Genomic DNA, 15,551 nt, shown 5'->3' on the forward strand with positions numbered 1-15,551 from the left:
GGGGAGTGGAGAAAGTTTTGGGCAGTCAGGGTACAGGTAGGGGGTAGGGTCCTGGGGGGCAGTTGGGGGGGTCTTAGGAGGGGGCAGTTAGGGGACAAGGAACAGGGAGTCTTAAGTAGGGGGTGGGGTTCTGGAGGGCAGTTAGGAGCAGGGGTCCCAGGAGGGGGCAGTCAGGGGACAAGGAGCGGGGTGGGGGCTGAGAGTTCTGGGGGGGAGCTGTCAGGGGGCAGGAGTGGGGAGAGGGATCGGAGCAGTCAGGGGACAGGGAGCAGAGGGGTTTAGATGGGTTGGGAGTTCTGGGGGGGGGGGGCTGTCAGGGGGTGGGGAGTGGTTGGATGGGGCGTGGGAGTCCCAGGGGTCTGTCTGGGGGTGGGGGTGTGGATAAGGGTTGGGGCAGTCAGGGGACAAGAGGCAGGGAGGCTTAGATAGGGAGTGGAGTCCTGGGGGGCAGTTAGGGGCAGGGGTCCCAGGAGGGGGCAGTCAGGGGACAAGGAACGGGGGGAGGGTTGGGGGTTCTGGGGGGGCGGGAAGTGGGAGGGGCAGGGGCGGGGCTAGGGCGGGGCTCCTCCCGTCCTCTTTTTTGCTTGCTGAAATATGGTAACCCTAGTACATTGGCGTGATTCAACAGAAAACCCTGCATCTGTAAGCAGGGTCCTAGGAGCCACTGACTGCCATGTTACACACCCTCACTAGCTACTACACTGATTGGTGCCCTAGAAATCAGAAAGACAGATGGACAGATAGATAGATAGATAGATGATGAGTGGCAATGACCTAACCAGATCACCTACCTGCCTCCACCTGCCTCACATCTCAGCAGCCTTCTCAATCAGCAGCAAAGCATTATGGACCTTTTCCTTTCACCCCTGTTTAGAGTCAAGGGGCCCCACTTCAGTGGAGTTGCCCCCGGTCTGCATTTGCCCCGCGTCTCTGAAAGCGAGGCCGATCCCAGGAAAGCCCGCTCTCGGCGGCAGAAACCAACCTGCATGAGCCAGCGGGTGTGTTCCACGTCTCCATCCCACATCTGGAAAGGGGTCCCGCCAATGTGGTTCAGCACCAGGTGATCCAGTCCCCCTGCAAGCAGCAGAGCAGGATGGGGGTCAGGGTCAGGTTCGGGACCATCCTTGGGCCAAGAGATGCAGCATAAAGGGGGAAGCGAACCAGCCAGCTCTTTCCTTTGGGCTGCTGGGAAGAGGTCCATCAGCTGGAGCCCAGGATGTGCCCAGTCAAGGCAACTCCTCAGGACCCCCCAGGCAGCACCTAGAGAGATGGCCGTGGGTGTCTCTTTCCAGTGCCCCTTGGCTCCAGGTGAAGCATTGCATGGTGGGAAGTGTAGTCCCTGCAAGCTGCATCTCCATTTCAAAAGAGGAGGGCAGCTGCAGGCATCGCTGAGTGTCCCCTGGGGCACAAGCTGCGCCTTGGGCGCTGGGCAGCTGGAGTTGGCTAGACCCAGTTTGCACCCCACTATCAATCAAAGGCACTGCTGAGACTGCAACCATTACCAGGGTGGAATAGACACACCAGGCACCCTCCTCACACACCCATCCATCACTGGCTGAAGTGGGGACACTGAGGCACTCAGCCACGACAGTGAGGGGGGGCTCCACAAAGACACGTCAGGCCAAAAGAGAATGAACCCAGGTCACCCTTGGAGCCAGGAGCGGAACCCAGGAGTCCTGACTCCCACTCGCCTGCCTCCGACCAAGGCAACACGGCGTTAACGGATCAATTGCAGAGCCAGCACAGGACAGGAAAAGCCTCCCCCCTCCCCCCGCTCCCCATGCTTGTAGTAAATGAAAGCAAACCCTTCAAGGGAGTCACACAGCAAGGGAAGCCGTGCTTGGCAGCTTGTGACCTGGGAATCTTGAATTCCCTGCTGCGTTACTTGGATCGAGGCAGGATGTACAGAGGGAGCTGGGTGCATAGAGACCTTCTCAGGACTGCAGCTCCCAGTTAGGGTGACGCAGCCTGAGAGCAGCTGGGCCAGGCATGATCCAGAGAAAGAAAGAAACGCATGAGGGCCTATCTAAGGTACTTTCTAATGTATTTACCCTCATAACGCCCTGTGAAGCAGGGCAGGGTATTATGGGGAACTGAGCCACAGAGGGATGAAGTGAGTTGCCCAAGGTGACCTAGGAAAGCTGTGGCAGAGCAGGGAATTGAAGCCAAAGTCCTAGGTTAATACTCTAATCATTGGGCCATCCTTCCTTTCCAGCCTTGGCATCCCGGGAGGACAAAGACCTCTGCTGAAGCCTGCTCCGGCCTTCTGCAGCCCGGCTTCCCTCCTGGCCCAGGGAACGTCTGCCCGCATTGTCCCACCTATTGGATTCCACCTCAATCCAGAGGGACCCACTCCCAAAGGTTCCACCTCCACAGCCCAATGAGTCCTTGGCCCCCTGGCGGAGGCTACCAATGAGAAGGCGCACCTGGGAGGGTGCTGTCTGCGATGTGGACATGCGTCCGTTAAGAACTGGACTGAGAGCTCATTACACACCACAATGTACATGGGAACAACAGTCTCCACTTAGGCCAGATCTGTCTGATCTACTCTCGCTGGTATTTATATGGTACCAGCCACCATAGTAACTAGGTATGAATTTGACCTGAACCACACTGTGCCTCAGTTTCCCCATGTCAAATGAGAACAATACTGCCTCCCTCCACCCATTCCTCAGAGAACCATCGTGAGGGTTAATCAGCTAATGCCCCTGAAAGGCAGAGAGCTTGACTTTCGTTTGAGGCAAGGCTCCTTAACGCTGCTCTGGCAGGGTGCAATGGGTATGAATGTACACCCACTTCAAGGGCGCTTTACGTTAGCGGAGCCTTGGTGTGAATGAGAATCAGACCCAGGAATTCGGTATTATTAGCGAACCTTTCCCACCGGGCCATTCAGAACAAGACAGCTGCAACCATATTTTCCTCCAGCCCCGGGGGACCTGGAATTATTATAGTCTCAGCCTGACTTTCACACGGACACCTGTTCTCCCCCAGCATCAGTCGCTTTTCTTCAGACGGCCCAATACGCACCCAGGTTTTGCAAAGCAAACTGCACCACCTTTTCTGGGGCTTGAGGGGAAGACATATCGGCCTGGATGTAAAAGACTTTCTTTGCTCCCAGCTGCAGGCATTTCTCCGTCACCTAGAGGAACAACAACAGACAGATCTGAGTCTACTTTTTTTTGGTGGGGAGAGACAAGGGGCTGTTACTTCATTCACCTCACTGTTCTCATGCCATGAGCCAACTATGAACAAAGTCACACACTTTACACCCACATTTACTTCCATCCAACCCAAAAGGGACTTGTCTACATGAGGAAATTAACCAAGGAATAATTATAACACACTAAATTAACACCCTACATTAACCCAGAATAAGAGTGCCCACATGAAAAACTATTCCAGAATAGCTATTGTGCTTTAAATTCATGACCTACCTTAATCTGAGAAAGAGAAACAGCAGAACTAAAATTCATTTGCAAATTTAACACCATTAATCTGGGCTTGAATAGGGACTGGGAGTAGCTGGCTCATTACAGAAGCAGCTTTGCCTCTCCTGGAATTGACACCTCCTCATCTATTATTGGGAGTGGACCACATCCACCCTGAGTGAATTGGCCCTGTCAGCACTGGTTCTCCACTTGTCAGGTACTCCCTTCTCTTCATGTGTCATTATATAATGCCTGCATCTATAACTTTCACTCCATGCATCTGAAGAAGTGAGGTTTTTTATCCACGAAAGCTTATGCCCAAATAAATCTGTTAGTCTTTAAGGTGCCACCAGACTCCTTGTTGTTTTTGTGGATACAGACTAACACGGCTACCCCCGATACTTAATGTGAACGAAGCCCGAACGAGACACTGCAACAGGCTTAGGTGAGCCCAGTCCTAGTGCAATGTTCTTACATTTACCTTCCCATCAGCTCAGAACCTTGCATTGGGCCTGTTCTCACATGATTTCCGATGAGTTTGTATTTCCAACTTATTTGAACAGGTTGGAAAATGTTTTTTTATCTCCTCAAAGAAAATTTTGAGTTTTCAGTCAAATATTTTGCTTGAGAACGGAAATATTTCAATTCCGAAATGCTGCTCCAGTGCCTCATGGGAGTTGTAGTCCAGAGTCACATGCTCCCGTGTCTCCTCTATAGGTTGGGTTCCCTCTTGGACTACATCTCCCATGATGCACCACAGCATCCCCGCTTGGTGAGGGGAGGTGGTGCATCATGGCATTCATATGGTGGCACTGCATCATGGGATATGAAGTCTGGCTGGAGATTTTGGCCCATGGTCCAAAGAATGGGAGCACAAGGCACCCAAACTACAGCTCCCAAAAAGTACAGCAGAGGCATTTCAGAATTGAACAATTTTGAATTGGGAGTGTTTTTCAGCAAAGACAAAAATCAACATTTTTCTACAGTAAGCAGACACTTTTCATGTAAAAATTCATTTAGTCAAACCCCCCATTTTCTGTCAAAAGACAGTTTTGGTGGAACATTTCTGACTAGCTCTACATCCTATTTTTTTTAATGGCCACATCTTCACCCCTTCTGCTTTCTACTGCGTGAGGAAACTCTTACTTTCTGCAGCAGGGTTTCCCTCCTGGCAGTCAGAACTATTTCAGCACCAAACCTGGAGTAATGATATGCCATCTGCTCTCCGATCCCAGCGCTGGCTCCGGTCAGGAGAACTCGGGCACCAGAGATGCTGTCTTAAGGGGTGGGGAGGGGGAGAGAGCACAAGAAGAAAGTGTTAGTGAAAGAAGAATGAGAGGAATTACAATTACTGATGCAGGGAGCGCTCAAGATTGGAAACTATCCCACTGCGTAGGAAAGATAGGACGTATGGCAAGAGACCATTCCAGATATCAACCATCCCACACAGACACTTTTCAATAATCTTCTCCCGCACTACTTCCATAGCTTGTGACATCAGCTTAATTGGGAGCTCATTAACACACCATGTAATAGCTCCTTTGTGTTTAAAAGTAGGCACCACAAAGCTTTTATGCCACTCATCTGGCATTTTCTTTTTCTTAAGAATATCATGGAACAAACTTGTAAAAAACTTGATGCCTTTGCTTCTCAAGGACTTCACCGCATCCACTGATACTTCATTTGGGCCAGATGCTTTCTCCTATTTCATTTTCCTAAGTGCCTCTTCAACTTCTTCATTTATGCCTTCTAGTCCTGCCCTGAGTGCAGGGGACTGGACTAGAAGACCTCTCGAGGTCCCTTCCAGTCCTACAATTCTATGATTCTATGTAATTTATCATATCCAAGTTCGGCTTACATGTCCTTAATTCCTCATTCATCACTCTTGCAAAATAATCACTCCAAACTTTGTTGATTGATTCCCCATTCATTAGCAATATGCCATATTCATTTCTAATGTAAGCAAACTTGTTCACATCCCTCATCATCTTCTCTCTTGCCTTGGTGAGTCTACAGATAGTCTTCCCTCCCTCATGTCCTCCTAGTCAGTTACATAGTTTGTCACAGATCATACTTTTAGCTGCTGCAAAACACTTCTGTTAGCCTCCTTTTTTGCCTCAAAAGATGCCATCTTATCACCGCTCAAGCTATTGGCCTGCCCTTTTTTGAAGGTGATCTTATTTTTCCCCCCTCAATGGATTCTTGAACTCGAGGATTGCACCACCAAGTCTCTCTTCTTATCCTATCTGCCACTGGTTTCGTCACTCCTAGGACTTCATGTGCCGTTTCCAGCAGAGCCGACTTTAGTTTGAACCAGGTGTCCTCCACACATCCCTGTGTCAGTAAGTTTACGCCTTTCTCCTTGTTTGAAGGATTTTTCACTACCATTTTTAAGTTTCCAACACTTAGGCCTTTTTGGAGCCCAGGCGTTCAGGTATTTCCAAAGTCTCCGCATTCTGATGTCCATAAGGGGAAGTCTGTGCTGTCTCACAATGCACTTGCTGGGTATTACCTTCCAATTGATTATTCATGATCTGTTGCTTCTTCTCATTAAAAGGAAATCCATTTGGGACTTGTATCCTCCACCAGCATAAGTTACAAGGTGGCTTTCCCTCTTCTGTAAATGTGTGTTTACGATCACTACGCCCAGCGCAAGACAAGTCTGTAGGATTGTGCTCTCTTGGAGTTTCTGTTTCCAGTTCTTTGCCCTCCATGGAGTTTCATATCCAGTTTTTCCAGTTCCAACATGCGCATTTAGATCTGCTCTGATAATTATCTTCTCGTTGGATGGTACGTTTCCAATAAAGGACAACAACTCATCGAAAAACTCCTCTTTTACTCTTTGATCCTCTCCTAACTTTAGTAAATACCCCCGTATTGTATGGCTCGTTACCTCTTCCCAGAACAGTCTGACGCATATCAGTCCGCCTGACATTCGGGTAACCTCTATCACATGCTTCTGCATGGTTTCATCCAGAACAACTCCAATACCGTTTTAGGATGTTGAACTCCCTGAGGATTTTGTAACCCTCTGCCAGCATCTTGGCTTTGCAACCCTTCCAGTTGGTCTCTTGCACACGTCACATTTATTCTTCTCCCCTTTAAGACCAGACATAGCTCCAAACTTCGCCCAGTCAGCGTTCCTACTTTCCAATGTGCAGATCTCAGCTTACTCAATTGCTCCTTGCCCTGTTACAACACGCAAGGAAGGCTGTTGTGTGCTGCTCGCAGGGAACACCCTAGATATCAGTTCACATGAGCATGTCTTCACAGGCTTTACACCCATCCCTGGCTATCCATGCCTGATGCCTTGGGTTTGAAATCGGCGTTTCCCTTCTCTTAGCTGAGCTCCCTCACATGGCTGAAGAGTCCCATCTGCCCCAGTAAGACTTATATTAAAGCGGTCTTTATTCACCTGGACATCCTCATCATTGGGCCTAAGTAGCATTGTATAGAGATAGCTGTGCCACCAGCTACGCTACCCCACCTGTGCAAAGATGTCACCAGTTGGTCTGTGACCACTCACTGAGCATTTGCAGCTGTCCTGCATATCTGCAGTACGTTCCCCTATCTGTTCCCCTACCCGGGGATGCACCTGATGGGAGCTGGTCACTCCTGCTGGCAACCAGTAGTACCTCTTTCCTTATTATCTGTACGACAGCGACTGAGATCAGAGTTAGTCTGTGCTAGGCGCTGTACGTACACGTATTGAGGACAGTCCCTGCCCCAAAGCGCTCACAGTCTAAATAAACAGCAAGCACTGTTATCACCTATTTTTAGGGCCCTTTGTTTTCAGTTTTTATTTTATTTATTTTCTTAGGAATTGATCTGTGTTTATTTCTACCTCAACAAAAACGGGTGAAAATTGGTGGAAAAAACTATTAATAATTGTTTCTGGGTAAATATCAGGGTTTATTTTGGTGGACGGAAAGACAGAGGAAAAAGTAGTCAGTAGATTAATGCTTTGATGAATGGAATTCAATGTGGTTTGCTGCAGAACTAAAACAACTCAAAACACCTCTCTGAGGTTACGAAAACAGTAGATCTCTAATCCCCAAATAAAACTGTTCATTTGAATAAACAGTTTTACTGTTGTAGACTTAGAACTATTAGCCTATAAATATTTACATTTAATAATTAGGATACACCATTTGCAGCACATACACTCAACTTCACCCTTTTCCCTTGTTTTTGTTTTTTTTTTTTTTAAACTTTTGAATACTTTCTTGTGTTCTGAAACGTATTCTGTGACAGATTTTCATTTTCTTCCCATTTCAGTGTGTCAAATCTTTAAACCGTTATCTGCTAACAGCTTGAGATGTGTACATGGCAGGCGTGACATTCATCAGTACATTCAGATGCGCACACACCTCAGAGATTGCGTGCAGGCCTGTTTGTTTATTGTGTGTATCTTCTAGACTATTACATAACCTTATTTCAACAGGCAGCTTTGCATATACACACAGACTAATGTATTATCATAATACATAGATCTCATGCAGTGTATTGTATTTCCCTAATCAAACCAGTTATTTTTATATAGTTGAATAATACAAGAGTAGGGTGAAAATCGGAAAAAAAGGAATAATACTTTTTGTAAAACCCGGGATTTTGTCAGTAAAAACGGGTTTAAACTGAAAACGAAAGGGCTTGCCCAGTTTACAGATGGAGAAATGAAGCACTGAGAGAGATTATGATCTAAAGAGACAAAAAATGGGAAGAGGGAGAACAGAGCAAAACAAGGAAAGTGACATACCCAAGGTCACACAGCTGGTCAGTGGCAGAGAAGGGAATAGAACCCAGGTCTCCTGAGTTACAGTCCAGTGTAGTACCCACTAGACCACACTGCCTGTCCTCTACCTAGCATATAGCAATGGCCACTAATAAATACAGCTAGGCTGACTCTTTCGTGATTGCAGCTTCTTTCACAGGCATAAGAATGGCCATATTGGGTCAGACCAAAGGTCCATCTAGCCCAGTGTCCTGTCTTCCGACAGTGGCCAATGCCGGGTGCCCCAGAGGGAATGAACAGAACGGGTAATCGTCAAGTGATCCATCCCCTGTCGCCCATTCCCGGCTCTTCTCTGCAGGTGGAAACAAGGAGAGGCAGCTCCCTGTGGTCAGCCAGCTCTCTCTAGACCACAGGCAAGCGTTCCACAGACCACAGTTTGGGAACACTCCCCGTCCCCCATTCACCTTCCATAGCTGCTGGGAGAGGTGGTTTCCATCACAGACAAGCTTTACAGTTTGGTTCAATGGCTCTCAGCCACCCCCACACCTTCACCCCCACCCCTCCACCCCCACCGGAAGCCTCTTTCCAAGCTCTGTCTGTTTCCTCTCTCCGCCTACCTGGGTTAAAGGTGTCTCTCCAGAAGAAAGCCAGGAGCCCAACTATAATCCCAGCAGTACAAAGCGCTTTCCCAAGTGGGATCATCCTCCCCAAAGCCTTGGGGGAATGAACGAAGAGCGCCTCAAGGGTGAGTCCAGTGTCCCAAGCGCCGTCAACCTCCGCCCTGTGCGCAGGGAGCCGGCCTGTGTGAACAGCGTAATGGCAAGTGTGTGAACTGGCAAGGGAAGTCCCCACTGGCAGCTAATAATAGTTGGGGTGGCCCGGTAGTGAAATAGCTGCAGTTGATGGTTGCTGAGAAGGGGGTAAGGCCCAGCTGATCAAAGGAGCTGCTTCCACCAGAGTTCCCATGGGGTAAATTCAAGCTGCCCCGTAGGACCCTGCCCCCAACACTGCAGGGCTGAGGTTCCCCTTGGACGCAGTGCAAGCTGCTTGGCTTTCCAAGGTCTAATTCATTACAGATTGATATGGCCCTTGGATAAGTCAGGTTAACACTCTGTGCCTTTCTTGTTCACCTGGGACCTTTGATACGGATACAGGACAATAAATAACAACAAAGCAAGAAGCAAAGTCCTGTTGTGGTTAAAAACTAACAGGAAAGGAAGCAGAGTTGTGGGGCAATGGTTGCTCCCAGGGCAGGTCCAAGGGAATTTGCCCTGCCTCCCCCAGTAGCACCATTTGATTGGGTCCCTGACCTCCAGGCTCCAGATTCAGTCCCAGAGCCCCAGCTAATGTAAATCAGACCTGAAAATCAACGGAGCAGAGTTGATTTACAGCAGCTGAGGGTCTGACTCAGCGTGTGCAACTTTCCTCCTTGCCCTAAACTCCAGGGCAGCTGGAGGGGGGTGGTCCAGTAAGAGCAGCTGGAGGCATGGGGCGGGGGGGGCAGTCTGTGATGTGTCCTGGTGAAAGCCAAGATGAAAGAGTTCTGAGTGCCCAGTTATTGCCACCTTGGGGTTCTCAGTCAGCCCCAGGCAACTTGAGCAATGAACATCCCAGTAGCATTTTAGCTTGTCCCAAGTGGGATCAAGAGACAGACTCACCTGTTTAGATGCTACCTTTCGTAACTGGCCAGAATTTGTAATCTGCTCTGCTGTTACATGGCAATCCCTCCTAGAAGGTTGTCCTCAAAGGAGCTGCCCCTGTTCTGGAACATGATGTTTGACGCAGTTGCACTGGAATTTGAGGACTAAGGACAAAGAAATCTTTGACAAATCAGATGCATGCTACGAATTGGCCAAGCTAATGACAGTGCCTTGCGTATGCAAATAAACAAACTAACTGTTTATATCAATCATGCCCTTCCTCACCACAACTCCTGGCAATCAGCTTGCCAATCTGTTACTCAGGGTTTCAGATCACAAAGCAGTGGTTATTTAACTGGCTTTTTCCCAGGAATAAATCAACGGGGACACCGTTTTTCTGTCTGATACGTGATTGATACAAACCAGAATGCTTTTACAGCACTTAAAACGACTTTTTATTAAGCCTTAAGCGCACACACACAAACTTATATTACAGCAACAGGTTTAGAGCATTCCAAGACATCATTTCCAAAGTCTGACATGGTTCAGAGGCGGTGACAGCAGGTCGTCGATGGCCAGTTGCCTTCCTGCTGGGGAGTTTGGGGTGTCCGCTTCTTGCCCGAGAAAAAGCTCCCTCGGACTCCTCTGAGGTATTTACTTTTACTTAATTTTTTATAGCTATCTTAAACAGAGCGTGTCACTTTTAATGGGTTACTAGAGTAACCCCTACTGAGTGCCTAATTTTTTTAAATTTTAGCAAATGACTTGTTTTTTATTATCAAAGCATTTCTAGTTATAACAACAATAAAATGTATATGTTAGGGGCACTTAAAACCAAGGTCGCTTGCATAATCCAGTGTAATAGGAAGGATTTCCTCTAAAGTCACTGGAGTCGCACCCTGGCAAATGTGGAGACAGATAAGAATCAGGCCCGTAGTAAAGTACTGTACATAGCAACTTCTAGACATTAATGAATTTGTCCTCGCAGCACCCTCTGTAAGTTGGGTAAGTATCATTGTTGCCATTTTACAGATTGGAGAAACTGAGGCACAGCGAGAGGACGGTCAGAGCTGGCAAGTGAACTCGGGAATTCTGACTCTCAGTCCTTAGCTACACAACCATCCTTTACCTTCCCAAATAGCTTAAAGGGTTGTTATCTATCTGCCCATCCCTCCCTCTCGGTCTTTACAATGTGCTCATTGCTCCACCCGATCTTCCACTCTTGCCAATACATCACACTTCAACCCAAAACTCAGAGGCGCTCCCCTAGAGAAAAGGGCTACGGTTTCCTTAGCTCTTTCAGTCACTGCCCTCTCTGATGAGATTGTTGATGGTCTTTGTCATGCAGACACTTATCCACAGAGAAATAGACAGACCTACCAAACTCATAACATGCAGGACACCACACAGCCATCAGACGCTGTTAACTTGCTTTCACTGTGATTTGTCAGTGATATGGAGGGGAAAGGCATTATATTCTCATCATCACTCAATCTTTCCAAAACAGCTATCAAAGAAACAGCCCTTTCTCATGCCCTGCATCTGTCTGTCTGTCTTGAATGAACAGGATTAAACAAGAATCAAAAAGTCATTTCTACCCTTAATGGAACATCTCAGCAAAGAATTGCAGAATCAACACCAACTCCCAGTTTTAGCCATGAACTGAAAATCTAACTTTCCCTTAGATTCTAAATGCCCGACACATACGTTATGCAACTTATTGCCACGATCCTCAAAATATATCAAATCTGAAATGCAAAATAAATTAAACCACATTTTTTTCAGCACCATAAACTGATTTCACCTCCCCCTGTCCCCAAAAATGTAACATTTAAAACTGATTCCAAACCCCGGTAAAAATATCGACAAGTTATATTTATATGTCACTTTCCATCCCAAAGGATCTCAGTGTATTAGGCACACTTAACATGATATACAAACTTACAGTGATGGACAAGAAGTGGGGGGATTTTACTTCTTTACTCCTCCTTTAAGGATATGATCTGCAAAAGGAAAACTAAAGACCTAACCCAGCACTGAAATACTAAATATCATCCACTTAGCAAACTGGGCATCACTTGCCAGAAACACTCCTCCCCTTCTTCTGACCTTTCTCTCCTCTCTCTTTCACTTACATAGTTTTGGCATCACTAGCCACTCCCCTTAACACTTAAAGAGACAGTCAACACAAGATCATTTTTTAAAGAGTTAACAATCCATCTATCACTAAGACATGCTCCCAATGTCCAGGGCTTTGACCCAAACAAATGACGGGGGAAAGGCTATATGCAAAGTGCTGTCAAATGCCACAAAGTCAATCAATGGAAAAAAGGCAGTGACAAATCTTTTTTTCTCCTGTATTCTCTTTCAGCCATAGTCACCTTAAATGTTGTTGATAACAACCAAGGTAAAGAATTCCCGTAGAGAAGGGTGGTTTTAAAGTTGTCTGTATTACCTTAATTTTAAGGCTTGGTAGCTATAAATCTAAATCCTCACAAATGTAACAATAAATATCTATTGGCAGGGTTGTGCGCTCTGACAGCCTCATGAGATAAATGTCCCATTTCCAGCAAGGCTCCAGGTGAGTGGTGGTCAGAGAGTCTTACTCCAGCTAACTTTGCTTTCACAGAAACTGTGACCCAATCCTGCAATTGGATCTGTGGGGATGGACCCCTTCATTCACATAAAGCCCAACGGAAAGGAACGGGGCTGCACATTGAGACACGTCTGCTACACACAAGGATTTAATTGCAGGATTAGGGCCATAGCATCTGTTCATGTTCCTATTGAAGTTAACAGGACTTTTGCCAATGACTTCAAGGGCAAACAGGATCAGGGCCTATACACAAGGCCCCATGTACTCTGTGACAAGCTGAACCTAAGTTATTTCCCCCCACTCACTCCAGTGAGAATGACCACGGGGGTTACAATCCAGGCTCACGGAAAGCCCTTTGCAGGATCGGGGCCCTAAAAAGTAAACAGGAGAAAAGACCATATCTGACTCTACAGTATGTTTGTAAATAATAAAACGAATACAGTAATAATAGCTGCACAGATTTTTATTGCAGATTATTAGATGGATTTCATGACTTGTCGCAGGGCTGCATTTACCTGCAGGTAGCAGGGATGATGGGATGTGAGTGAGATAGATACCTTTTATATCTTGGTGCCTTATTGTGAAATAATGGAGAGATGCAATATATTTCCATGCAGCAGGATGATGTCAGTCACAGTCAAATGCATTTTTAAGGCATGTAGCAGAATTGCGTCGCTAAGGGTGCAACGCGTGTTTAGTGCATGTTGCAAGATTGTGTGGCCAAGTGAAATGTGATTTTAGTGCACGTTGCAACACTGCATGGAATTTTATATTTATTTTATTTATGTACCAGGACTATTGGGCTGACAGCAAGCTGCATTTTCAGTGCACGTTTTTTGCAGCATACGGGGGCTGGTGGGATGGGTCTTAGCGTAGACAGAGATTCTGGGATAGCAGCGAGAAGGCTGCTTATTGCAGGGAGCAGGAATTGTGGCTGTGACGTTATGAGTGTAAAATAATATTTCATTGAAAGATGACAGGGCCAGAAAGAGTTAATTAACTCAGACTGACCTGATCCATGGGTGAATTGTAGAAACTGGTTAGGAAGATGAATAGAGCTTTGAAATGCAAGTCTGCATTGTTAGAGATCTCAAGGGTAAATGTTTGCTTACATCACAAGACCTGAGCAAACAAGTCTGGTCTATTGCTGTAACTTTAATTCGAAGATCAAAAAGGAATATTAACATTTATGATGATACTTGAGTGAAATAGTATTATTGTCTATATGTCTCTTTGAAGGTTGTGGTAACCTGTATCTGAACTGTTTAATGGATAGATTAATCTGTGCTAATTGCCAGGATGTTTGAGAGAAGGAGAATTAAGCCTATTGTTTTCTCAGGCCAAAAGGCTGCTGGAAATGTATAAGAACCCTGGGACACGATCCTACTTCATCTCAGATCTGCTTTGGATTTCAAGAGGGGGAAACCTTAAGCCACAAGGATTGAGATCCCCAGTCATTGACTGGAGTCACCCTGAATATGGTCTAGGGTGGCCAGATAGGGACAGTCCCGATTTTGGGGTCTTTTTCTTATATAGGCTCCTATTACCCCCCACCCCCATCCCGATTTTTCACACTTGCTGTCTGGTCACCCTAATATGGTCATTGGACTATAACCTATGGAGTATATCTAAAAGGATTTTTGGCAACTACAAGCTCACCTCTGCTATGTATCTGAACCTCAAGAATTGAATTCAAATCTGTCTGTATGTCGATCTTTTAACCAACTCTCTCTCTTTTCTTTTTTAATAAATCGTAGCTTAGTTAGTAAGAATTGACTATAGCGTGTATTTTGGATAAGCGCTAAGTTATAATTGGACCTGGGTATGTGACTGATCCTTTGGGATTGGAAGAACCTTTTCTTTTATATGATGAAGTCAGATTTTCAGTCATCACCATCATATCTGACAGGTGTGTATGGATGGAGGCCTGAGGCGGGTACTCTAAGGGCGCTGTGTTGTTTGGATTTCTGCCTAACCAGGGCGGTCCAACAGAAGCTGTTTTGTGCTGGTTGGGAAATGTAAATATTGGACTATCCCCCAGCGTTGGGGGTTTGGCGGCCCTGTTTGGTTTGCGGTTCACCCTGATTGAGAGACCTCAGCCGGCTCCCGGGGCAGCCCGGTCCAGGTACATGGATAAAGAGCCGGCTCGTGTCGCTGGCTCGCTTTGCTCGCTGCCCGCGGCATCCTGCACCCTCCCAGCTCCCGACCCGGACCTGGACCTGGACCTGGACCCAGGCCAGGCCAGGCCCATTCCCCCTCCCCCGACCTACCTGTCTGCAGCGGGGTGACCTTAAGAGGCGGGGACCAGTCACCGGGCGGGGAGGTCACGTGTCTAGCTCCGCCCTCACCTGAACTCAGCCTGGCCGCCATGACAGCTACCGAGGCGGAAGTGGGTGGGCGCTCCTGGTCACGTGATGACGCGGGGGGTGGGCGGGGGTGAGTGACGTGCTCTGTCCGGGTAACAATTGATCGCCGCCCGCCCACCCGCCGGCGCTGGCCGCGTGACCAGCGGGCCCGGCAGGAAGCCGAGACTACAACGCCCGAAAGCCTTTGCGGCGCGGCCAGGCCGGGCGCGGATCAGCCGGGCGAGCGCTCGCTGCTGCCCTTGGGTCGCTGTCATGGCTTCTTCGCGGGTCTTCCCCGTCGTCAGGTGAGGCGGGCGGGCGGGGCGGTCCGCGCCTCGCCTCGCCTCGGGGTCACCTCGGGTCCCGCAGCGCCCCGCCTCCAGGCCCCCCCGGGCTCCCGCCCTCGCCCCCCCGTCTCCTTCAACCGCCCCTGGTCCCCCCCACCTGCCCCTCAGCGCCCCTGGTCCCCTGCCCCCCCCCATCCCCCCAACTGCCCCTGGTCCCCCCCCACCTACCCCTCAGCGCCCCTGGTCCCCTTCCCCCCATCCCCCCAACCGCCCCATGTCCCCTTCCCCCCCGTCTCCCTCAACCGCCCCATGTCCCCCCCACCTGCCCCTCAGCGCCCCTGGTCCCCTGCCCCCCCCATCCCCCCAACTGCCCCTGGTCCCCCCCACCTGCCCCTCAGCGCCCCTGGTCCCCTTCCCCCCATCCCCCCAACCGCCCCAAGTCCCCTTCCCCCCCCGTCTCCCTCAACCGCCCCATGTCCCCCCCACCTGCCCCTCAGCGCCCCATGTCCCCTCCCCCCATCGC

The 15,551-nt window shown here is 48.4% G+C and overlaps 2 protein-coding genes across 5 annotated transcripts in view; one reads left to right on the top strand and one right to left on the bottom strand.

Annotated features, from left to right (window-relative positions):
- Nucleotides 1-14,814, bottom strand: part of HSD11B1L (hydroxysteroid 11-beta dehydrogenase 1 like) — an 18,182-nt gene extending 3,368 nt beyond the window's left edge. The window contains exons 1-7 of one of the 4 annotated variants that reach the window (XM_034755245.1): nucleotides 14,667-14,814; nucleotides 11,746-11,803; nucleotides 9,819-9,922; nucleotides 8,778-8,960; nucleotides 4,575-4,705; nucleotides 3,028-3,139; nucleotides 983-1,074 (exon numbers count right to left, since the gene is read on the bottom strand). In XM_034755245.1, coding sequence (XP_034611136.1) covers nucleotides 983-1,074; nucleotides 3,028-3,139; nucleotides 4,575-4,705; nucleotides 8,778-8,862 — 420 coding nt within the window. In that variant the 5' untranslated portion in view covers nucleotides 8,863-8,960; nucleotides 9,819-9,922; nucleotides 11,746-11,803; nucleotides 14,667-14,814. Of the gene's footprint in view, nucleotides 1-982; nucleotides 1,075-3,027; nucleotides 3,140-4,574; nucleotides 4,706-8,777; nucleotides 8,961-9,818; nucleotides 9,965-11,745; nucleotides 13,441-14,666 lie in introns of those variants that run through there. The other 3 variants (XM_034755242.1, XM_034755243.1, XM_034755244.1) reach the window with 3 other exon arrangements.
- Nucleotides 14,815-14,894: 80 nt separating this feature from the next.
- The window catches only part of MICOS13 (mitochondrial contact site and cristae organizing system subunit 13), a 9,191-nt gene continuing 8,534 nt past the window's right edge, over nucleotides 14,895-15,551 (top strand). The window contains exon 1 of the mRNA XM_034755246.1: nucleotides 14,895-15,046. Coding sequence (XP_034611137.1) covers nucleotides 15,015-15,046 — 32 coding nt within the window. The 5' untranslated portion in view covers nucleotides 14,895-15,014. The remainder of the gene's footprint in view (nucleotides 15,047-15,551) is intronic.

This window comes from Trachemys scripta, chromosome 22 (genome assembly GCF_013100865.1).
Source record: "Trachemys scripta elegans isolate TJP31775 chromosome 22, CAS_Tse_1.0, whole genome shotgun sequence".
Lineage (NCBI taxonomy): Eukaryota > Metazoa > Chordata > Testudines > Emydidae > Trachemys > Trachemys scripta.